General features: G+C 41.8%; 1 protein-coding gene and 1 non-coding gene across 21 annotated transcripts in view; one reads left to right on the top strand and one right to left on the bottom strand.

Moving 5' to 3' along the window:
- The window catches only part of USP28 (ubiquitin specific peptidase 28), a 77,807-nt gene that overhangs the window by 14,263 nt on the left and 38,524 nt on the right, over positions 1–25,020 (top strand). For 13 of the 20 annotated variants that reach the window (XM_034933729.3, XM_034933720.3, XM_034933719.3 and 10 more), the window contains 4 exons: positions 7,040–7,117; positions 8,735–8,867; positions 19,618–19,723; positions 20,628–20,787. In XM_034933729.3, the coding sequence (XP_034789620.1) occupies positions 7,040–7,117; positions 8,735–8,867; positions 19,618–19,723; positions 20,628–20,787 (477 nt within the window). The remainder of the gene's footprint in view (positions 1–7,039; positions 7,118–8,734; positions 8,868–19,617; positions 19,724–20,627; positions 20,788–25,020) is intronic. The other 7 variants (XM_034933730.4, XM_057299254.2, XM_057299252.2 and 4 more) reach the window with 2 other exon arrangements.
- LOC112441225 (U6 spliceosomal RNA) lies at positions 1,909–2,012 on the bottom strand. The gene has a single exon (XR_010113507.1). It is a non-coding gene; the product is annotated as a U6 spliceosomal RNA (small nuclear RNA).

The following is a 25,020-nucleotide window of genomic DNA, read 5'->3' as shown; positions in this document are numbered from 1 at the left end:
AAAATTATCAAGTAGTCTATTTTAGGGAATTTAGCTGTGTCCACAGAAAGCTGCTGTTTATCTTTTTTAGACAGCCATATTCTTACAGCTACTTCAGGTTTCTATTCCATGAATAAATTGGATCAGCAGGGCATTGTTGCTGGAAGAAAAACTGAAAAAATACCAAGGCTTTTGAGGGCCATTCCTTGTTTTATGGAGGTTGGAAAGGTTAGCAACCATCTCTGTTGTCCAGACAGAGGTGTTTTTTTTTTTTTTTTTTTTTGAGATGTAGTCTCGCTTTGTCGCCCAGGCTGGAGTGGAATGCAGTGGTGCGATCTCGGCTCACTGCAACCTCCACCTCCAGGTTCACGCCAGGTTCTCCTGCCTCAGCCTCCCGAGTAGCTGGGACTACTGGTGCCTGCCACCGCGCCCGTCTAATTTTTTGTGTTTTTAGTAGAGATGGAGTTTCACTGTGTTAGCCAGGATGGCCTCGGGCTCCTGACCTCGTGATTTGCCTGCCTCGGCCTCCCAAAGTGCTGGGATTACAGGCATGAGCCACCAAGCCTGGCCCTTATTTTTTTTTTTTGAGACAGTCTTGCTCTGTTGCGCAGGCTGGAGTGCAGCGGTGCAATCTTGGCTCACTTCAAGCTCCGCCTCCCAGGTTCAAGCAATTCCTCTGCCTCAGCCTCCCGAGTAGCTGGGACTACAGGTGCCCGCCACCATGCCTGGCAAGTTTTTGTATTTTTTTTTTTTCTTTAGTAGAGATGGGGTTTCACCATATTGGCCAGGCTGGTCTTGAACTCCTGACCTTGTGATCCGCCTGCCTTCACCTCCCAAAGTGCATGAGCCACTGCACCTGGCCAGAGTTTTTGGCATTGATACTATATGTTTTCTTTGACTCTTCAGTTGGTTTTGTTTTTGTTTTTTGTTTTTTCTTTTTCTTCCCTTGGGTACTTAAGTTTTATTTTATAATTGCGAACCAGATCTTTAGCTTTGGAAGGAATTTTATTAGGCACACCTTGGTAGTTCTTTGGAGTAAGGGAACATTTATTAATTATTTACTTAGTTGTAAATTTAGAAATGTCTTTGTAAGACTAGACAATTGATATCAGGAAATATGTGCATCAGAATGATGAAAATAGCATCACTGTTTGAAGGAATGGAATAACCTATAAAGCTTCTCATTACAATGCTAAATTAGGAGTTTTAACGATTAGTAATGAAATATTTTGCATTATTTCATCAGAGTGTTTTAACCTGGTTACTGTAGGATCAGGCCAGGTATTGATTGTTACAGAAACTTGATAGCTTAAGGTTTTTAGTGTCTGAATAATCTTGTTAATTGCTGATTGTGGGTGAGTTGTTTTTGCTCTAAGAAAATCTCCTTCCTGAGAAGTGGGCTAGATTGCACCAAAACCACTGAGTAGCAGTGAGGTCAAAAAGCTTGAGTTCCTTCCTGGTAAAGGTTTGTGTTTGCCTGTCTTTCTTTACTGCCTCTGGGCAAGAAAAGGGAGTACTTTTTGTTTTGTGAAAACAATGTGAATTTAGCTCAGGAAATGCAAACCTGTTGGCTCTTGCAAGTTATTTGACTTCATTGTGAGAAGAGTACAGGCTTTGTCTTGTCTCCTTGTTGGGTGTGTACTTTACATATAGCAAGGTAGAGTGAAGTTAATATTTAAATCCTCTTTCTGTGAAGTTCAGGTGAAGTGAGTTAGTAATATGGTAGGATCCTGATGGGTTTAGTGTTACTGTAAAATTAATATTTATATAAATAAATATATATATAGTACGAGGATTTGGAGTGCGGGTTCTGTTGAGAACTTTAGCTAAATCTTTACAAGACTGGGTCATGTCATAGCATTTGTATATGTATATAAATAATGCATGTGAAATTTGTTATTCATACTCTTTACGTTTTATTTTTATTTTTAAATTATGGAACACTTCATGAATTTGCATGTTATTCTTGCACAGGGTCCATGCTAATCTCTGTATTGTTCCAATTTTAGTTAATGTACTGCTCAAGCAAGCACTTAGACCCTTAATAGCTATGTGTTTTATAGCTATCTTTGATTTAGCTTTTAATTCAAGTCATTTGATGATAAATAGATTTTGTAAACCTTAATTTCCTAATGTGTGCAATGCCTGCCTTTGTTATTAGGATTACATGCATGTAAGGCGCCTGTTTCCTGTCATATGTTAAGCCAGGTATGGTGATGTGTGCCTGTAGTCCCAACAACCTGGAAGGCTGTGGTGGGAGGATCCTTTGAGTCCAGCAGTTAGGCCAGCCTGGTCAACATAGCGAGACCCCCATTTCCAAAAAGAAAAAAAATTAAAGTAGTTGTTCAATAAATGTTAGTTCTCATTATTATCAGCACTGTCCTATGGATGATTCAAATTAGGCAGTGTATTGCATGATTCTTCCTTTAAAGAAGGCAAGAATTTCATATTTAAAACAATTAGAGAACAGGCCTGGCGCGGTGGCTCACGCCTGTAATCCCAACACTTTGGGAGGCCGAGGTGGGTGGATCACTTGAGGTAAGAGTTTGGGACCAGCCTGGCCAACATGATGAATCCTCATCTCTACTAAAAATACAAAAATTAGCTAGGCGTGGTGGTGGGTGCCTATAATCCCAGCTGCTCAGGTGGCTGAGGCAGGAGAATCGCTTGAACCCGAGAGGTGGAATTTGCAGTGAGCTGAGATCGCGCCGCTGCGCTCCAGCCTGGGTGACAGCAAGACTCTGTCTCAAAAAAAATTAAAATAAAATAAAACAATTAGAGAACCACATGATGAGGAATATCAAGTGAAGACAGTGAGCCACATTCAGTCACAGGCGTATTCATTTCCTTAACATGGGAGATGAGAAAGGGGAGAGAACAGTATGGGCCAGAGTTCTTAGAAGGACTTCATATGGAGGAGGTAAGACAAATATAACCCCTGAATGTAGTTGGCATACCATAGTTTAATAATGTAGGTGGTATTACTAGTGATTTTAGGAGCAACAGTCTATGCATGAGAGAATGAGTTTGCAGTAAGGAACTGAGAGGAGAAAAGGTGGAACAGGCTAAGGGGGGATCAGGTAATGGTCTTTGAATGGCAAGATGAGGAATTTGGATTTGAACTTCCATGTAGAACATTGTTGTTGGAGCTATACAAAATTATTTTACATAGTTGTCATCTCTACCCAGTAGCCTTTAAAAAAAGGTCACTAGGCCAGGTGCAGTGGCTCACGCCTGTAACCCCAGTACTTTGGGAGGCTGAGACAGGTGGATCACTTGAGGCCAGAAGTTTGAGACCAGCCTGGCCAACATGGAGAAACCCCATGTCTACTAAAAATAGGAAAACTAGCTGGGCGTGGTGGTGGGCACCCGTAGTCCCAACTACTCGGGAGGCTGAGGTGGGAGAGTCACCTGAGCCCGGGATGCCGAGGCTGCAGTGAGCTAAGATTGTACCATGCCATTGCACTCCAGTCTGGGCCACAGAGCGAGACCCTGTCTCAAAAAAAAAAGGAAACGAAAGAGTTTATTTTCCTTTCCTGATGGTGTTATCCCAGATATATTGATGTCCAACCTATTACAAAATGGAGAAAGAGGAATGGTAATATTACAGTGTAACTGACTTTAATGCAAGGTCAAATGTAAATAATTAGTAAATTAGTATTTGGATACTATATTTCATTGATTCACATTTATTTGGCATTCTGAAATCTCTGAGATCAAGATGTTTTTAACATTTTTACTATCATCCAAGTAGCAGATGTGATGTTGTCATTGTCTGCACTTGTATGAACCTGGTCATAGCTGTTACTATTGTTATAACAACAGTTGACAGTCAAGTTGTATGTACTGTTAGTACCACACGGTTTACTTGCCATTGCGTATGTCACTTAAAAATTTACACTGTGATTCAACATTGAGATTAAAACAAAACAAAAAAACAAAAAAACCTGTGTATGAAGAAAGGCATGGAAGCAGAATGGCGGGGTATAAATTTGATTTTATATGAAGCAAAATATTTACCTTTGGAGGAATGTTTACAGTTTCAGATTTTCTTGCAAAGCTACAGTCAAGACGCTTTATGCAACCCAGAAGGGAAGATAGCATAAATGTATTATGCTGTGTTAAGTTTTGTTGCCGAGAAATATGTGAAAGAATTGCCTATCACATGCCAAGCAGTGCACCTGGAAGCAGGGGAAATTGCTGTATTCCTCAACATAAATGAAAAACTTCAGAGATTTAAGAAGCTAGTGTGACTTATTTATATGTCTCCCAGGACTGCCGTGAAGACATTGTGTCATAGTTCAAGTGGCAGCAGTTTTCCTTTCTTTGTTTTCAACCGATGGCACCTTAGATTTAGTCAAATGTAATATTTACCTCTCTACTTCTGATGATAGCTGGTTTAGAACAGATTGCACTACTAAGTAATCAAACTTGTGATTGTATAAGGACAAGCAAATTTTTAAAATAAACTTGTTAGGGTGCAAAGATCAAGGTCAAAATATAAAAATAGGCTGGGTGTGGTGGCTCACACCTATAATCCTAGCACTTTGGGAGGCTGAGGCAGGAGAATCGCTTGAACCCGGGAGTCGGAGGTTGCAGTGAGCCGAGATTGCTCCATTGCACTCCAGCCTGGGCGACACAGTGAGACTCTGTCTCAAAAATAAATAAATAAATAAAAATAAATAAAACATACAAGAATAAGATATTTGTGTTTTTTTGCATTAGATAGGTATTCTTGCCTATCTTTTTGTCTTCTCAGATACAGCGTGGTATAGTGCATCCCTTATCAGCAGTAACTTTGTGTAAAGTTACTTAATCTCTCTGTGCCTCAGCTTGTTGTAGGACAGGCGTAATACCTATGTCACAGGTCTGTTATGAGGGTTCAGTGAGTTAAATTAGTTAATACTTGCTAAGTGTTTATAGCAGCACCTGGCTAAAAGTAAGCAGTATATGTTAGCTATTACTTTTTACTGGAGTATTTTCTCTGAATCATAAATGTTAATTTTTATACAGAATAATTCCCAATGAAGATGGGATTATCCCATTGTTACCTTCTTGACGCTAGTTTGGTATTAATATACTACTGATTCCCCCTCTCGATTATTCCACCCTTTTTTGGGTATATTGATGTTGATCTTTTAGAAAATTATGTGTGATTTGTGTGAGATACATAGATTCATACCGCTTTTATACAGTAAAATCAAATGGAATTAGAATTAGTTTTAAAAAAACTAGTATTTAATTTTTCTAAAAATTACATGCTTGCGATTTTAGTTTTTGCTCAGGCTGAATCTGGATACTTTTTAGTATGATAATCACTCTCCCAGTGCACAGGCAATGACTGGAGTTGACAAGACTCATAGCGTGAAAGTCTGCTGGTCTCAGCAGGGTAGGATTCCATTTGTAGCCTATGACTATAGTCTGACTACAGCAGAACGACTGTTGGTGCTTCTTTGAGGACTTTATTTATTTATTTATTGAGACGGAGTTGTGCTCTTGTTGCCCAGGCTAGAGTTGCAATGCCGCGATCTTGGCTCACTGCAATCTCCACCTCCCGGGTTCAAGCAATTCTCCTGCCTCAGCCTCCTGAGTAGCTAGGATTACAGGCACGTGCCACCACGCCCAACTGATTTTGTATTTTTAGTAGAGATGGGGCCATGTTGGTCAGGCTGGTCTCGAACTCCCAACCTCAAGTGATCTGCCCACCCTGACCTCCCAAAGTGCTGTGATTACAGGCATGAGCCACCATGCCCGACCTCTTTAGGACTTTAGAGGGATGTTTCAGTTAGTTATTTCTAGTTGTGTAATACTTTAGTGTTGCATTGGGCCCACAGCTGTTGAAGAACATAAGATACTGTTTCTATTATAGCTGGGAGTAAATGTAGGCTATCTCTCTGAGACATACTACTAACTTAATTTAAGCATAAACTTAGGAATGGTATAAATTAGATTTCTTGTTGCTGAATTAATTTCGAACTACTTTGTTTTCAACATTCATCTAAAAAGATCATTGTGTCTCAAGTTGGGCCAGCCAATTGTTTAGATTGAGCTGTATTTGCAAATCGGCGTTTTGTATTGTCTTTGTGTAAAGCAGGATAAAATGATAGAGTGAAGATGTTAAGGCTGAAGGGGTTGTAAACTGATTTTGTGTTAGCTGGAAGTTAACAATTTAGGTTTTTCCATGATTTAGGTTAATGAAGAGAAAACATTTCATACTTTATACCCTTTGAAATTATGTATTTTATTTAATTGAGAAAATTCTAGCTTTAGCTGTACTTTTTAATTAGTCAAACACAGAGTTTTAAATATGTTGGTGTTATCATTGGTTAATTACATGATTGGAAACTTATTGTCAGTGAAAAATGATACACACTAATGGCATGTGCAGGAAAGCTTAAAATAGCACATCTTTATATCCATGCAAATTCCCCGGACTCCTTATATGCCCTACTTAATGCACTGCCTACCAAAAGAAAAACCTGGGGAACTTTTAAGTGTCCATTAAGGCTAGAATATTACATTTAAATGTTTTATATATTTGTAATTTTACTGTCATCTATTTCTTTCGTAAGTACCAAAGGTATTTCCATGATTGAACTTTTAAAAGAGAAATAGATTTGGCATTTCAGAATATTTCTGACAGCCAGTACCTTGTTTCTTGGAGCTTGTTGGTTCTTTAGAGTGAAAAAATGCAGGGCCGTTTGCATTGGCCCATACCTGTAATCCCAGCGGACTTTGGGAGGCCTAGGCGGGTGGATCACGAGGTCAGCAGATCAAGACCAGCCTGACCAACAATGTGAAACCCCGTCACTACTAAAAATACAAAACTTAGCTGGGCGTGGTGGCCTGTGCCTGTAATCCCAACTACTCGGGAGGCTGAGGCAGGAGAATCGCTTGAACCTGGGAGGCGGAGGTTGCAGTGAGCCGAGATCCGGCTCACTTGCCCAGCCTGGGCAAGCCTCAGGCCTGTTTATCCAAGATGGTTTTAGTTATTCTTTAAATGTACCCAGGTTTACTTTCTGACTGACATGTTTGTGGTTTTTTTGTTTTGCAAATATAGAGCTGCCAAATGCTGTTAAATCAACTGAGAGAAATCACAGGCATTCAGGACCCTTCCTTTCTCCATGAAGCTCTGAAGGTTGGTTTCCAGATCTCTGGTAGTCAGGAGGCTTTAAAGCAGCTGTCTATATTATAGTTATGTCAGTTCAAGCTATTTCTATGCCCAAATTAAAGCACATATAGGGACAGAAGCTCTACAGGTCAAATGACTGACCCAATGTCTTTAACATGTAAATTATAAGGGGCTGGGGGAGATTTGTGGTTCGGGTAACCCTGCAGGGTATAAAAGAGATTTAAGAAACATCAACCAGTTGCACTGTTTAGGCCTTATATTTCCTGATCCAAACCAGCAAACTAAATAATATTTGAGTCAGGGAAGTTTGAACTGGTTATCTGATATTGAAAAAACCTGTTGTTACTCTTAAGGTATGTATATATATACTTTTTTTTTTTTTTTTTTTTGAGATGGAGTCTCACTCTGATGCCCAGGCTGGAGTGCAGTAGCACAATCTTGGCTCACTGCAGCCTCTGTCTCCCGCGTTCAAGCTGTTCTCCCACCTCAGCCAGCCTCCCAAGTAGCTGGGATTACAGGCATGAGCCACCACACCTGGCTAATTTTTGTATTTTTAGTAGAGACGGGGTTTCACCATATTGGCCAGGCTGGTCTTGAACTCCTGACCTCAAGTGATCCACCCGACCTGGCCTCCCACAGTGTTGGGATTACAGGCATGAGCCACCACACCGGGCCATGGGTTATATTTTTAAAAGATACGTTCTGAAATGTTGACCAGTGATAAGATGGTTAGAATTTGATTCAGAATATCTACGAGAGTATAGGAGGTTTAGAGAAAATAAGAAAGGTTATGACTAAGTGACTAGGTAATTGTTGAAGATAAGTGATAGGTACATGGGGTTCTGTTATTCCCTTTCCTGGTATATATGTTAGAAATGTTTCCTCATAAAACATTAAAAACAAGAATGATCACCACTAGAAAACAGGTAACTGCGTGGCTTTTTTTTTTTTTTTTTTTTGAGACAGGAGACAGGATCTCACTCAGTTGCCTTGCCTGCAGTGCAGTGGTGTGATCTCGGCTCACTGCAGCCTCTGCCTCCTGGGCTCAAGCGATCCTCCCACCTCAGCCTCCCTAGTAGCTGGGACTCACACCTGGCTAGTTTTTGTATTTTTGGTAGGGACGGGGTTTTGCCAAGTTGCTCAGGCTGGTCTCCAATTCCTGGGCTCAAGCGATCTGCCCGCCTTGGCTTCCCAGTGTGCTGGGATTACAGGCGTGTGAGCCACTGCGCCTGCCCTGCTTGGCATTTTTATTGTAGGGCTGACTTCATTTAGAATGTCTATGTTAATTGCCAGCCCCCTTTTTTGACACATCGTGCTTTAGACTGTTCAGAGAAATCGTGAGTAGTAGTATCCGAAGCAATGGGAACAAATCTCCATCAAGATTTCACTTTTGTTTGGGTGTTGTGGGAAGTCAGAGCATGGAAACTCCCTCCTGTAATGAGGCATTTAATAGACGCTTCAAGCACATTAGACCTACTGTCCACCATAGTCTCATAATTCTACCCTAGAATTATGCCTGAAAGTACTCAGTGTGTCACCAGGGTAATAAAGTTAATACTCAAAACTGGTTTTAAATTCTATGATGATTACTTTTGAAATTTCTATTGTCTTTTTCTCCCATAGGCCAGTAATGGTGACATTACTCAGGCAGTCAGCCTTCTCACTGATGAGAGAGTTAAGGAGCCCAGTCAAGACACTGTTGCTACAGAACCATCTGAAGTAGAGGGGAGTGCTGCCAACAAGGAAGTATTAGCAAGTAGGTACCATATATCCTGTCTCGGTCCTTTGCTGAACTAGCAGAAAATAACAAACCAAGTATATGTGAGTTCCCTGTCAATCACATCAGCCCTTTGAAAATAATAGTAATAACAGCTTATTACTGAGCTATTGCTATGTGGCAGGCACAATTCTAAGCATTTAAAAAGTTCTGGCCGGGCGCAGTGGCTCATGCCTGTAATCCCAGCATTTTGGGAGGCCGAGGCAGGCGGATTACGAGGTCAGGAGATCGAGACCATCCTGGCTAACACGGTGAAACCCCATCTCTACTAAAAATACAAAAAATTAGCTGGGTGTGGTGGTGGGCACCTGTAGTCCCAGCTGCTCGGGAGGCTGAGGCAGGAGAATGGCATGAACCCGGGAGGCAGAGCTTGCAGTGAACTGAGATCGCACCACTGCTCTCCAGCCTGGGCGACAGAGCAAGACTCCGTCTCTTAAAAAGAAAAAAAAAGTTTCATTTGTTCATTTACTCATTGTTTAGCATTTATTTAGTGAGGACCAACTATGTGCCAAGCACTCTTGAAGCCCTGCCTGCATTTAGCTTGTTTTTTAGTGGGAGAAGATCAACAAGTAAATAAATTATTAATATATTAGAATGTGATAAATACCATGAAGAAAAAGGACAGAATGAAAGAAATGAAAAAAAGAGTGCTGGGGACTGTATTTCCAATTAGATGGACTTTTTTTTTTTTTTGAGATGGAGTCTCACTCTGTCATCCAGGCTAGAGTGCAATAGCGCGATCTGCGCTCACCGCAACCTCTGCCTCCGGGGTTCAAGCCTCAACCTCCCGAGTAGCTGGGATTACAGGCGCCCACCACTACGCCTGGCTAATTGTTTGTATTTTTAGTAGAGACGGGGTTTTACCATGTTGGCCAGCTGGTCTTGAACTCCTGACCTCAGGTGATCCACCCGCCTCAGCCTCCCAGAGTGCTAGGATTACAGGTGTGAGCCACTGCACCTGGCTGGGATGGACTTTTAAGAATGTGCAGGGGAGGTGAGGGAGTAAGTCATTTGAGGCCCTAAGATGGGAGTGCACCTTGGCTTGCTCAGGGAACAGCAAGGAGGCCAGGGCTAAGCCTTAGTGAGTGAGGAGGGCCGAAAGGGATGGGGCCATGGAAAGAGAAGGAGGTGGATCATTCAGAACCTTCCTAAGTACTAGCTTTTGCTGTGAGTTAGGTGGGTAGCCTTTGAAGAGTTTGGAGCAAAGGAATGATATAAACTGATTTCCATTTTCCATCACTCTGACTGTGGTGTTGAGAACACAATGTGGGGGAGGAGGTAGTGACAAGCATGGGTCAGATTAGGGAACCCAGGCCAGGCTGCTGTGGTGGAGGGTAAGCAGTGCTGGCATTCCGGCATATATTATTTTTAAGGTAAAGGCAGTAGGATTTACTTACTGAGGAGGTAGGGTTGTGAGAGAGAGAGGAGTTAAAGGTGACTCAAAAATTTTTTTCCTAAGCAACTGAAGCATTTAACCAAGATGGGAATCACTGTAGGTGGAGCAGATTTGAGACGGTAGATGAAGAGATCAGTTTGGGGAATACTAAATTTGAAATGCCTGTTAGACATTCACGGCAGAAGTGTCAGAAAGATGGTGGAGACCCAGGTGCACAGTTCAGAGGAGAGGTCCAGGCTGGAGGTAGGTGGACTTGGAATCGTAACCTATAAATGCTATAAAGCTGTGAGACTGAGGAGCTCTCCAAGGGAGTGGGTATAGGAGAAAGAAAAGGTTCTGCAGCTTAAGCACTGGTTGCTGCCTATGTTCAGAGGTCTGGGGAGGTGAAGAGTGCCCACGGAAAGCCAGGAGAATGGGACTCTGGAAGCCACGGAGGCTTCTGGGAGGAGAGACCAAGGAGAACCTTCTGGAACCTTCTGGGAGGAAGGCGAGGTGGTGTTAATGGACATTTGGGCCGTTAACAGTTTTGAGCTATTCTGAATGATGCTGCTGTGAGTATTCTCATATGTTTCTCTTGGTATACACTGCAACTTTTTTCGGTCAACATTGTTCTTTTTGAGACTCACCCATGCTGAGGATTATAACTGTAGTTCATTCATTTTCACTGGTGTGTAGTATTCCATGGTCTGAATATATACCACTTCGTATGTATTTGTTGATTGACTTTGGGGTTGTTTTCAAGCTTTTGCTATTCAAGCCTGCTGTGAGCTGTTCGGATTCATGCTTCTTGTCCTTGTATGCAAGAGTTTTTTAAGTGTATATATCTAGTGATGTAGTTGGTAGGTATTAAGATACGCTTATCTTCAACTTTATAGGTAATGACAGTCTTTTCCAAAATAATTTTTTACCTATTTATACTCTCTTTAACAGGGCTTGAGAGTAACCATTGCTCTCAAATTTGTTATCTTAGATTGGGAAATTGTCACCCTTCCTTCTCATGTGAAATGCTACCTCAGCTTCCCCTCATGGGTCTTACAGATGCTAATAAAAACATTAGGTTAATTAACAAAAGAATGGGGAAGGGGAGAGTCAAAGGGCTCACTCCAGGAAGGTGGAAATTTTTAAATGGTTCTGTTGTGGTATTTCTTTAGCACTGAAAGCATTTGCATGGTCTGTTGGGATAGTAAAACCCAGTTCAGAGTCAGTGCCTATACCTGTCAGGACCCATTTGTAGTCCCCTAGGGTTACCAGCATCAGTCTCACTGGCCAGCAGAGTTCAGGGCCTTGCCACCAGGGAATCTCCCCATAGCTGTCGGCACTATCTTTCTCTTCCTGGCAGACAGAACAGTTCTTATTGGCGTTTTGTTCTTGAGAGGGTGGAAAAGGAACATGTCTAGACTCAGCCCATCTCTGCACTGTTGCAGTACCCCCATATCAACACATCTAAGGGATTTCTTCTGGTTGGCATTGACATGTCCTACTTTAATGCGCCCTTCAAATTTCCATAGGGCCATGCCTCATACGGACATCCCTTTAATAGGCCAGGTTTCCATTGCTCTCCTGCCTGATCATGTGACCACTGGCCACTGCCCATAAGTGAGTAAAAAGCCTAACACGGGCTTTTATCACTGTTCAATTCTTCCAACACTGCTAGAAAAACAACATGCAATCAACACATGCTGCTGATTTGTTTTTACCTTCTTTGATCCCATTGGCGTCCTTCCTTCCAAATAGGATGTTGTCCATTCACCTTGGAACTGCCATCTGCAAACCAAGCAGCTCTTTGTTGGTCTATTGGGAGCTGTTTATTGGGAAACTGTCAAAGTGTGGATAGGATCCAGCAGCTCCTCACACAATTCCAGAGTCAGTCCTAGGGGAAAAGAGGTTTTCTGCTACCTGGGGAATGCAAAGACCTCCTTGCATTTTCCAGGTAGCAAGAGCCTGTATAAACCATTTCCATTGTATTATGGAACTCTCTTGGGCGCTGCCATCCTCACTGAAGTGTTTCTCTGACATCCGCCAGCAAGACAGCACGAGTATTTCAGGTTTCAAGATTATTTTATGTCCTCGATTATAGGGTAGCTTCAATTAATGTCTCATAGCAAGGTAATAAATGCCCCTCAAGTGGTAATTCTCTAGTCCAAAGTCTCAGGAGTCGTCTCTGGGAGGCACTCACAGGCTTTTGCCATAAGCCCTGGTAAACGCTTCGCAATCAGTTTGTCCCTACCAGCACTTCAGCTTCAATTCTCTGTTGTGTAGGCTCAGGGAATCTTTCTGGTTCCCATTTAGCATGTCTAATTATTATTGCTTGAAGGACAAGTTTACATGCCTTCTGTTTTACAGGAGTAGGTAGAGGGAACATTCTCCAGGCAGATACAGTATCCATCCCCATAATACAATCAAGTAGAAAAGATGGAACCACTTCACATTGAAGCAGCTTCAGATATAACAACTCGCCTATAAAATTTTATCCTAATTCCATCAACACTTACTTTCCTAAGTATAGCCTCCATTAGGACTTTATCAACAGGTTTTGAAATCACAGTGCATTGTGCTTCTGTGTCACGAAGCCCCAGAAAGGTTTCTACTCCACACCCTGACCCCTTCACCACTGGTGTACATAAGGCTTTGGGTCCCCAGCAAGGGATTGAGCCAAAGTACTCTTGGCTGTTTGTCAGTCTTTATCTTGATTAACCTGCCTCAACATTGCCCCACACAATTGTTGATCATCTTTCTCTTTGTGGTCTCTGCCTTTCAGCTTGTAAAGTTTCTCCAAACTGGGGTAAATGCAAGAAACTTGTTTGAAGCCCTTTAATGTTGGTTAATCAGCAGAGTTCCCTTTGGTCCACCCACCTTTGGTAGTGCTGTATTAAAATGTTTAATCAGTATGTTTAATTGAAAGACTGTAATTCCCCACTGATCTGCAGTATCAATTCTGTGTTATCTCAAAATTTCTTTTTCCCTTTAGTTTCACCCCATCAGTGTTTTCTTTACTCACTTCCTTAATAATCCTTTAAACATTTCCACCTTTGTCCTTTGACTTTTCCCATCTGCCTTTCACCATTTTCCTGTTAATGAACCTGTTGTTTTTTTTATTAGCATCTGTGAGACCCATGAGAGGAAGTTGAGATAGCAAATCTAATAAGGCTTCCAGAACTGTTTGTCAGTTTTGCTACAGTCATGTTGTATGAGGGGTCCACACTGAAGGGGTGTCCTTAACCAGCATGACCTGGGTAATGGGCATATTCAGTGAGTGAATATCCCTGTCATGATAAAGCCAGTGTCTATTTCACTGAGTATCCATTTTCAGTTCTTTTGTGTATATACCTAGAAATAGAATTGCTGGGTCATATGATAATTCTATATTTAGCTTTTTGGGTAACATTTCTAAAAGAGGACTGTTTATTTTTTAAAACTGCAACATTATCACACTAAAAATAATCCCTTAATATCATCAGTAATCCCTTAATCTCATCAAATACCCCATGTAGAAATTTCTCTGGTTATCTCATTAACAGTGTTGGCAGTTTTTGTTAAGAACAATGATCCAAATAAATTAGAACATTAAGTATGTTTGAAGTGTCTTTTAAGACTCTCTTTATTTATAAATCTCCACCCCGCCCCCCCCACCCCCGTCCCGTTTCTTGCAGCTTAATATCCAAAGAAATCAAGTCCTTTGTTATGTCAGTTTTCACACATTCTGGAGTTTGGCAATTGTATTACTGTGGTATCTTTCAATGGATTTTTCTGTCTCATGTCTTTCCTATAAATGTAGATGCTTATCTGGCATGACTGTGTCATAGGTAGTGTTGTGTATATATCTTCTATTTTGTTACATTGAGAAGCATATAATGTCTGGTTGCCCTCTTTTGTGTTGTTAAAATCGTAATTGTATTTAGGTATTGTCAGGTTAATTCATCTATTATGAAGTTTCTCACTTAGCATTTTCAGCAGCCATTGATGATTGTTACCTAGATTCATTATTTTGGTAAAAATAAATGGAAATAGAATGGTAATATTCTATCGTAATTAATGGTAATTGGAATAGTTATAGTGATAATTGGATTATTTATTAATTTATTTATTTTTGAGAAGGAAGCTCGCTCTGTCACCCAGGCTGGAGTGCAGTGGTGTGATCACTGCACGGCTCACTGCAACCTTCGCCTCCTGGGTATAAGCTATTCTCCTGCCTCAGCCTCCCGAGTAGCTGGGATTACTGGCACACGCCACCACACCCAGCTAATTTTTGTGTTTTTGGTAGAGACTGGGTTTCACCATATTGGTTGGCCAGGCCGGTCTCAAACTCCTGACCTCAGGTGATCTGCCTGCCTCAGCCTCCCAAAGTGTTGGGATTACAGATGTGAGCCACAGTGCCCAGCCTGATAATTGGATAATTTATTACTTGAAATTATTATTTTAGTAAAAAACACATTACATAAAATCTAAGGATATCTCAAATATTCGATTTTTAAATACTTTATCCATTCTTAAATGTAGAGTTCAGTAGTGTTAAGAATAGTCAAATTGTTGTGAAACAACCCCCAGAATGTTATCATATTGCAAATCTGCACTCCATACCCAGCCCCTGGTAACTACCATTCTGTTTTCTGTTTCTATGAATTTGACTACTTTAAATACTTCATATAAGTGGACTTATACAGTATTTGTCTTTTTGTGACTGGCTTATTTAATTTGGCATAATATCTGTCTTAAGTTTCATCCATGTTGTAGCATGTGACAGTATTTCTTCTTTTTTCCAGTCTTTTTTGGTAAAACATACCGTTTGCCATCTTAACTACTTAAATGTACAGTTCAGAAATATTAAATAAATTCATATTGTTGTGCAACTGTCACCACCATCCATTTCCAAAACATTTCACTTACTTAGTATGCTTTGAATAGTAACCCCCATTTTTTCTGTCCTCCATTCTACTCTTTATCTCTGTGAATTTCTAAGAACCTCGTATAAGTAGAAATACACTGTTTGTCCTTTTGCAGTGGGCTTATTTCACTTAACAGTGTCTTCAGACTTCATGTTACAGTATGCCTCAAATTTCTTTGCTTTTTAAGGTTGAGTAATACTCCATTGTATGTATATGCCATGTTTTGTTTATCCATTCATTAATGGACATTTGGGTTGTTTCCACCTCTTGGCTCTTGTGAATAGTGTTGCTGTGAACTTGGATGTACAGATATCTCTACAAGACCCTGTTTTAGTCCAGGCACTGTAGCTCATATCTGTGATCCCAGCACTTTGGGAGGCTGAGGCAGGTGGATAGCTTGAGCCTAGGAATTCAAGACCAGCCAGGGCAATATGGTGAATCCCTGTCTCTACAAAAGATAGAAAAATTAGCCAGGTGTGATGGTGTATGCCTGTAGTCCCAGCTACCTGGGAGGCTGAAGCAAGTAGATCCCTTGAGCCCTGGAGGTTGAGGCTACAGTGAGCTGAGATTGTACCTACTGCCCTCTAGCCCTGGTGACAGAGTGAGACTCTCTCAAAAAAAGACCCTGCTTTAGATTCTTTTGGATACCCAGAAGTAGGATTACTGGTTCATACGGTTGTTCTATTTTTAATTTTTCGAATAGCTTCCGTACAGTTTTCTGTAGCAGTTGCATCATTTATTTTATTTTATTTATTTATTAATTTTTTTTTTTGAGACAAGGTCTTTCCCTTTCGCCCAGGTTGGAGTGCAGTGGCGCGATCTCAGCTCAATGGAGCCTCCACCTCCCAGGTACAAGTGATTCTCGTGCCTCAGCCCCCTGTGTAGCTGGGACAGGCATGTCCCACCACGCCTAGCTAAGTTTTGTATTTTTAGTAGAGACGGTGTTTCACCATGTTGCCCAGGCTGGTCTCGAACTCATGACCTCAAGTGATCTGCCTGCCTTGGCCTCCCTGAGTGCTGGAATTAAAGGCATGAGCCACCATGCCTGGCCGTATTTTATTTATTTATTTTGTTATTTTTTTTTTTTGAGAAGGGTCTCACTGTTACCCAGGTTGGAGTGCAGTTGTGCAAACAGGGCTCACTGCAGCCTTGACCTCCCAGGCTCAAGTGATCCTCCCGCCTCAGCCTCCCAAGTACCTGGGACTATGGGCTCACACCACCATGCCCAGCTATTTTTTATTTTTATTTCTTTTGAATTTTTTTTAGAGGCAAGGTTTCGCCACATTGCCCAGGCTGGTCTTGAACTCCTTAGCTCAAGCCATCTGCCCACCTTGGTCTCTCAAAGTGCTGGGATTACAGGCGTGAGCCACCGCGCCTAGCCAGTTGCACCATCTTAAAATCCCACCAACAGTGCACAAAGTTTCCAGTTTCTCCACTTCCTTGCCAGTTTTATTATTAATATTATTTTTTGATAGCTGTCCCTATGGGTGTGAAATTATATCTCATTGTGGTTTTGATTTGCATTTTTCTGATGATTAGTGATGTTGAGCATCTTATGCTTATTGGTCATTTATCTTGTGTATTCTTTGGAGAAATGTCAATTCAGATTTTCTGCCCATTTTTGAAATCACTATTCGTGTGTTTCATTCAGTTACAGGAGTTCTTTGTATGTTCTGTGTGTAGATCTCTTATCAGATGCATGTTTTGCAAATATTTTCTCCCTTTCTATGAGTTGTCTCTTCTTTTTTTTTTCTTTTTTTAAGACGGAGTCTCACACTGTTGCCCAGGCTGGAGTGCAGTGGTACGATCTCGGCTCACTGCAACCTCCGCCTCCCGGCTCCCAGGTTCAAGCGATTCTCCTGCCCCAGCCTCCCGAGTAGCGGAGATTACAGGCACCTGCCACCACGCCTGGCTAATTTTTTTGTATTTTTATTAGAGATGGGGTTTTACTATTTTTGTCAGGCTGGTCTCGAACTCCTGACCTCGTGATCCACCCGTCTGGGCCTCCCAAAGTGCTGGGATTACAGATGTGAGCCACCATGCCCGGCTGTCTCTTCACTTCTTGATGGTGTCCTTTGAAGCCCAAAGGATTTTTTAATCTATTTTTTCTTTGGTTCCTTATGCTCTGGATGTCATCTAAGATTCCGTTGCCTAATCTAAGGTCATGAAGATTTACACCTGTGTTGTCCTCTACTTTTATATTTTAGCTCTCATCTTGAGGACTTGATCCATTTTGACTTAATTTTTGTATGTGGGGCTAGGTAGGGGTTCAGCTTTATTCTTTTGCATGTGGTGTTCAGTTGTCACAGCACCATTTGTTGAAAAGATATTCTTTCCTTCTTGAGTTGTCTAGTACTTAGGTCAAAAATCAATTGACCGGGAATGTAAGAGTTTATTTCTGGACTATAAATTCTATTCCATTGATGTATATGTCTCCTTATGCCAGCAGCACACAGTCTTGATTACTACAGTTTTGTAATATTTGTGTTTTATTTTATTTAAAAAAAATTTTTTTTAGTTGTTTTTTTTTTGTTTGTTTTGTTTTGAGATAGAGTTTAGCTCTTGTTGCCCAGGCTGGAGTGCAGTGGCATGATCTTGGGTCACCATAGCCTCCGCCTCCTGGGTTCAAGCCATCCTCCTGCCTCAGCCTCCTGAGTAGCTGGGATTACAGGCATACACCACCGCGCCCGGCTAATTTTGTATTTTAAGTAGAGAGGGGGTTTCTCCTTGTTGGTCAGGCTGATCTCGAACTCCCGACCTCAGGTGATCTGCCTGCCTTGGCATCCCAAAGTGCTGGGATTATAGGCATGAGCCACCGCTTCCAGCCTCTTTTTATTTTTTTTTAACTGCTCCTGTGGAACAGGGCTACCACACAGGCAGTGTGCCAGAGTAGCTGTGGATTATTTTGGGTTTCCCTTGTAGGTGATTATTATCCATGAATTATGACAGCTTTGCTTCTTATTTTCCAGTCTTTATATTTCCAGAGTGAGATGGAGTCTCACTCTGTCGCCCAGGCTGTAGTATAGTGACACAATCTCAGCTCATTGCAACCTCCGCCTCCTGGGTTCAAGTGATTCTCCTGCCTCAGCCTCCCAAGTAGCTGGAATTACAGGCACGTGCAACCATGCCCAGCTAATTTTTTGTATTTTTAGTAGAGATGAGGTTCCACCATGTTGGCCAGGTTGGTCTCAAACTCCTGACCTCAACTGATCCTCCCATCTTGACCTCCCAAAGTGCTGGGATTAAAGGCGTGAGCCACCATGCCCAAAAGTTCTTATTGCCTGCCTAGAACTTCCAGAACCATGGTGAATAAAAGCAGTGATAATAGATGTGTTTGTCTTAGTCTTGATTTTAAAGCAAATGTACTTAACGTTTCTCCATTAAGTATAAAAGTTTTCTATGGGCTTTTCATGGATACTTTTTCTCAGCCTAAGGATATTTTTTTCTCTTCCTAGTTGGCTTTGAGTTTTTATCCTGAAAGAAAGTTGAATGTTATCAAATACATTTTCTGTATCTGTTAAGATGATCATTTTTTCCTTTTAACTGTTAAGATAGTGAATTTTACTGCTCCATCTAGTATTAACTCATTTTTTTTTCCTGCAGTAAACTCAACTTGGTCTTTTTTTTTTTTTTTCTGAGACGGAGTCTCACTCTGTTGCCTAGGCTGGAGTGCAGTGGCGTGGTCTTGGCTCATTGCAAGCTCCACCTCCCGGGTTCACGCCATTCTCCCACCTCAACCTCCTGAGTAGCTGGGACTACAGGCGCCCACCACCACGCCCGGCAAATTTTTTGTATTTTTAGTAGAGACGGGGTTTCACCGTGTTAGCCAGGATAGTCTCGATCTTCTGACCTCGTGATCCGCCCGCCTCGGCCTCCCAAAGTGCTGGGATTACAGGCATAAGCCACCGCGCCCAGCCAACTTGGTCTTAATATGTAATTTTTTTTTTATATTATTGGGTTCTATTTGCTAATATTTTGTTTAGGTATTTTGTATCTGTGAGTATTTTGTATCACATATGAGTTTCACTTTTTCTTTCTCTTACCGTTCTTAACTAGTTGAGGAGTATATCCCTATTCTCTGGAATATTTTGTATGAGATTGAAAATATCTGTTCCCTGGATGTTTGATATTTGGCTGATGTTTTGTGATAATAGAGACTATTTAACCCACATGTATGGGATCTACTTTTGACTTTGTGGAGTGAGAATACAGAAGAGGGTATTTGGTTCATTTGATTTTTGCAGCTTGTTATTTCTGTACTGTGGGCTAGTCTAAGGTTACAGTGTAGCCGAAGTTACTCATTTGACTATGCAGTAGGGTAATAAAATTGTTACACAGTTGAGCCATTGTTGTAGTGAAAGCTAGGGAGTATGTCTTTACCTTTTTCTTATATTACAGAAGGGCAGTGTTTCCTATATATAGACTAATTAAATTTCTGTTTATCTTACAGAAGTGATAGACCTTACTCATGATAACAAAGATGATCTTCAGGCTGCCATTGCTTTGAGTCTACTGGAGTCTCCCAAAATTCAAGCTGATGGAAGAGATCTTAACAGGTTATTGATTTAATTTATAATTCTTGCCCCCACATTTGTGTGTATCTCAAAGGCAAGAGCTCTGTGAATGCCACTCAGGAATAATTCTGTTAAGCACCTGAATGAAATTTCTTTTAGGAGAAATTTTGAATTCGCATTAGCTTACTCTTTGGTTCACTTTTGAAAAAGCGAAACTGAAAGGGGTCTTATTGCATCGTGTGTCTTTGAGTAGAAGTGTGCAAGGTGTTTCAGTTTACAATTGCTAGGGTGAATTAAAAACAACCTAGTCCAGGTATCTGATAAATGTATATTCTCTTTTATAAACTTTGAGGGTTATGCTGCTGCATAGTTTTAAGTGAAAGTTATTCAACTACCCTGTCTCATAAGTGATCAAGGAATCTATTTTTTTGAACTGGTACTAATTGGGTGATTGTTTGGTACTGTTCACCAACATCCAGTTCCAGTGGTGGCCTATCAGTTTCTGGACATGTTTATTCCCTCACACTGCTGAGATGTTTATTTCAGGGAACACAGGGCTGTGTTTTATGTCCTGGGCAATTTGGAGGCTCTTATCTTTAGCACAGTGCCTCTCCTGCCCTATTCGATGATGAGGTCTTAGATAGTACACTGTGTTGAAATCTAAAATTTCTAATATGGTAGCCTTAAATAGTCTTGAATTTCAACTTAGTTCTGTCATGGACCTTATTAGTAATAATGTCTGTTATGGAGGGATTAACATTTCTATGTATAAATCTTGCTTTTCAGTTGCATTACAGTCTTACAGTTCCTTATATAGCTAGGGCTTATCCAGTAAATACTTTTTCTGGTGTTTTGAATTATCCATGAAAAGTTATAGCATCCTCCATATGCTATATTATTCTTTAACTGTTTTCTTTTTTGCTGTGTGGCACGCTGCACAATATAGGATGCATGAAGCAACCTCTGCAGAAACTAAACGCTCAAAGAGAAAACGCTGTGAAGTCTGGGGAGAAAACCCCAATCCCAATGACTGGAGGAGAGTTGATGGTTGGCCAGTTGGGCTGAAAAATGTTGGCAATACATGTTGGTTTAGTGCTGTTATTCAGGTATGATATTTTTAAGAGATAACTGTGTCTTTTGGAAATAACTTTGTAATTTATTAAACTGAAATGTAGAAACATAGCTTTCAAAGGATTAAAATAGATATTTAAAATTAGGGGAGTTTTTCTGGCATTATTGTGTATGGATTTAGATGCTTTGATGTCTAAGTTGGGCAGTACTAAAAAGAAATCTGCTGTGGTTGTAAATATATTGAATAGGTGTTTTGGATAAGCATTTAGTGAATACTATATTATAGCAGTGAGAGTGAATAAGGAGGAATCAGTTGTTGAAGGCTATCATAGCTATCCAGGTAGGCGACAGTGGTGGCCTGGAGTAGAGAAGTGGCAGAAGTCATGGAAGGAGAGAAGTGAATGCATCCTTGAGGCGCTGAGGAGATCAAATCTATAGGATTGGTGGGCAGTTGGATCCAGGATATGCCTGCAGTAGTTGAGTAAGAGTAAGACTATGAGGTTTCTAGTTCGAGTAACCAGGTGGATTATAGTACCATTTGACCCTGGAGGAGGAATAATTTGGGTGTGTGTTAACAGTGGGTTTCAGTTCAGGTTTTTTTGTTTTTTGTTTTTTTCTTTCTGACACAGTGTCTCGCTCTGTTGCCCAGGCAACAGTGGTGCGATCTCAGCTCACTGCAACCTCCGCCTCCCAGGTTTAAGCAATTCTCCTGCCTCTCCAGTAGCTGAGACTACAGGCATGTACCACCAGGCCTGGCTAATTTTGTATTTTTAGTCGAGACGGGGTTTCATCATGTTGGTCAGGCTGGTCTCCAACTCCTGACCATGTGATCTGCCTGCTTCGGCCTCCCAAAGTGCTGGGATTAGAGGCGTGAGCCACCGCGCCTGGCCACCCGGCTAATTTTTTAGTGGAGACAGGGTTTTGTCATGTTGGCCAGGTTGGTCTCGAACTCCTGACCTCAGGTGTTCCGCCCGCCTCAGCCTCCCAAAGTGCTGGGATTTCAGGTGTGAGCCGCTGCACCTGGCGCAATGTCTTCATTTTTAAAATTTATTTTTATTATTTATTTAGTTATTCATTTGAGACAAGATGGCACAATCTCGGCTCAATGCAACTTCTGCCTCCCAGGTTCAAGGGATCCTCTTACCTCAGCCTCCCAAGTAGCTGGGATGACAGGCATGTGCCACCACACCTGGCTGATTTTTGTATTTTTAGTAGAGATGGGGTTTCATCATGTTGGCCATGCTGGTCTTGAACTCCTGACCTCAAGTGATCCACCTGCTTTGGCCTTCCAAAGTGCTGGGATTACAGGCCTGAGCCACCATGCCCCACAATCAGTTCAGTTTTAGATATGCCGAGTCTGAGGTGCCTGTGCCTGTGTATGCTATGGTCTTAACTACCCTTCATTGAATTCACAGAGTGCCCTTTTGTCCTTTGATCACATACCCAGCAAATCCTCCAACTTAAATGAGTTGAGTTTAAGGAGATACCATGTAGGCAGATAATTATATGAGTCTGTACTTCAGAAAAAGTGCTGGGCTCTAGATACAGTTTTGGAAATTAGTACCATATAGATGGCAATAAAACCAAGGGAGTGAATGAATTCACTAGAGGGTAGTGGCTCTCTAGAAGTATCGATCAGGCATCTTAAACTTACATAGCCCCAATGCAACCCTTGGTGCTCACCACAGCAGTCTTCTCCATCATGGAACATGGCACCTACCCAGCTGCTCAAGCCAAAAAATGGAATTCTCCCTTTCTACATATCTGCTACATCCAGCTTCTATGTGCCTGGCACTGTCTTAGGCTCTGGGGAAACAGCAGTGACTAAAACAAAGCCCGTACTCTCATGGTTTACTTTGGAAAGAGTGGCACAGACAGTAAACAAAACATGAGGAGGTGACAAGTGTAAAGATGAATGAATGAGTCTGGGGGACTGGACAGGGTTCAGCTGGAGAGGGCAGAGGGTCAGGGATGGCCTTTCTGATGAGGCGGGAATTTGAGCAGAGGTCTGAAGGTGGCCAGGGAATGAGCTATTTAATTACATAGGGAACATTTCAGACAAGGAACAGCAAATAAGCAGACTGAGGTTCAGGAGCTTGCTTAATGTGTCTGACAAATAGCAAATAGCTAAGACGGAGTGATCCAGAACTGATAGCAGTGGGATAGGAAAGGTGGTGGAGGTGGAGTGGAAGAGCTTGGGGTCATGATGAAGATTTGGGAATTCTAGATGAAATAGGAATGTATTGGAAGGTTTGGAGCAGAGAAGTGATATGATCGTACTTCCAGTTTAAAAGGATCACTGGCATCTGTGTTGAGAATAGAACATAGGAAGATAATGTGGAACATGTCAGTTCTTTCCTATCTGAAAGAATAGAGAGAGAGAAAGATAATGCTCCTTGGATTCACAACCACCGCCCCCCGCACCATTAGCCTTCACTCCTGTGGAGGGTGGACAAGAGCCAGCAGATGGAGAAGATAGCTGAGTAAGGCTTCTGGGACAGCATGAGCAGACAGCATAGAAAGTATATCTGAGGAGTAGGCCTTAACAAGGAAAAGGGCAGGAGAGTAATGGGAAGGGAAGAGGAAGAAATGATAACTGCAAATTAGAGTTGAAGTAGTGTCTAGTCTTTTTTTTTTTCCTCTGTGAAATTAGCAGCTATTTTTTGAGACAGTGGAGAAGTGACAGAGTCAGATTTTAAAGGGAGTGAAAGTTTGAAATAGTTGTTGGAGATGGTGGGAGAACCAGTTGGCACCAGAGTACAGTAGTAGGATTTCCAAAAATTTAAAGATCTGCTTGAAATTGTTGACTTTAAATGTGTAGTGATAGGAAAATGTTCAGTTTCTATCAGGACATCCTCTTGACAGCACTTTGAACCTCTTACATGGAAAACTCAACTCATTTAATTTGGAGCATTTGCTGGGTATGTGATCAAAGGACAAAAGGGCACTCTGTGAATTTAATGAAGGGTAGTTAAGACCGTAGCATCAAAGCTAGATGGAGAAAGAAATGAAGATAGGAAGGAACTGATTGTTAGGGAGCCAGGAAAGAGATCAATTTGCTTGGGCCCCTGCTGAAGTCAAAGAACAGATATCCTGCAGGTAATTGGCCACAAAGAAGACATATAATGGTCCCAGAGTGAGCTTTTCTGAACGTGTAATCTGCGAACTGACACCTTTCATGTGTTGGTGTATTTTTGGGTGCAGCCTGGGATGTGGATGTAGATAGAGATGGAGTGGAGGAATGTGTCACTAGAGATGGGATGCCCAAGAAGCCGAGAGATCTCCATACTGGATGCATGCGAGTTCCCTCAGCAAACAATTGAACACCTGCTCTATGTCTAGCAGTGTTCTAGGCCCTTGATGTAGGAGTGAACAAAACAAAGACAACTGTGCCCACATGGAATGTAAATTCTCATGAGGTGAGATAGAAAATGAACAGTAAACTAAAAACTAACAGAATGATGAACTAGCTGAATAAAATGTGTATAATACGTTAGACTGTGATTGGTCCAGTAGAAAAAAGAGCAAGGTTAGGGAGATTGGAACTGCAGGAGAGGTGGGAACAGGTTGCAGTATTAACTGTGGTGTTGGATGAGCCTCACTGTGGTGGGGAAGGGGATGAGACTGAAAAGGGAGTGAACCAGGCAGCTATTGGGATAAAAAAACATTCCAGGTAGAGGCACACATAGAGCAGTGGCTTCATGGTGGGAATGGGCTTGGTGTGTTCAGGGAACGTGCTGGAGTCCAAGTGGCTGGATGTTAAGAGCAAAGGGAGGGTCACTGGAGAGGAGGGTCTGAGTGGACAGGGAGTTACTGAAAGTCCCCAGTGGCAGACTGATCAACTCTGGCTCAAGTATTAAGAGTCTCCCTCTGGCTCCTGTGGCGAGATGAGGATGGAGGGGCAAGGATGCACAGGAAGAGACCCATGGCTGTCATCCATGAAGAGTGATGGTGACTCGGACTGGACTGGTAGCCCTGGAAATAGAAAAGAGTTGGAGTTCTTGATATATTCTCAAGGCAGCACTGACAGGATGTCCTCAGGGATTGGATGTTGACTCTAGTCACCTAGGAGGATGTCAGGACTTGGGAGAGTGAGGAAAGCTCTTACTAGATGACAGTCTTCAGTGAATCGGGAGCTTTATTTTTGCCATATTAGTGAGGTACTTAGAAGGAGCTGCGTGGCAGTTGTGAGCAAGTGTGAGTGGGTGGAGGGAAGTTCTGGAAGCAGAGAGACCATGTGCAAGTGAGCGGCGATGGGAGTTGGATTA

Source organism: Pan paniscus, chromosome 9 (genome assembly GCF_029289425.2).
Source record: "Pan paniscus chromosome 9, NHGRI_mPanPan1-v2.0_pri, whole genome shotgun sequence".
Lineage (NCBI taxonomy): Eukaryota > Metazoa > Chordata > Mammalia > Primates > Hominidae > Pan > Pan paniscus.
Note: the sequence above shows the minus strand (reverse complement) of the source record. Positions and strands in the feature narration are given on the sequence as shown.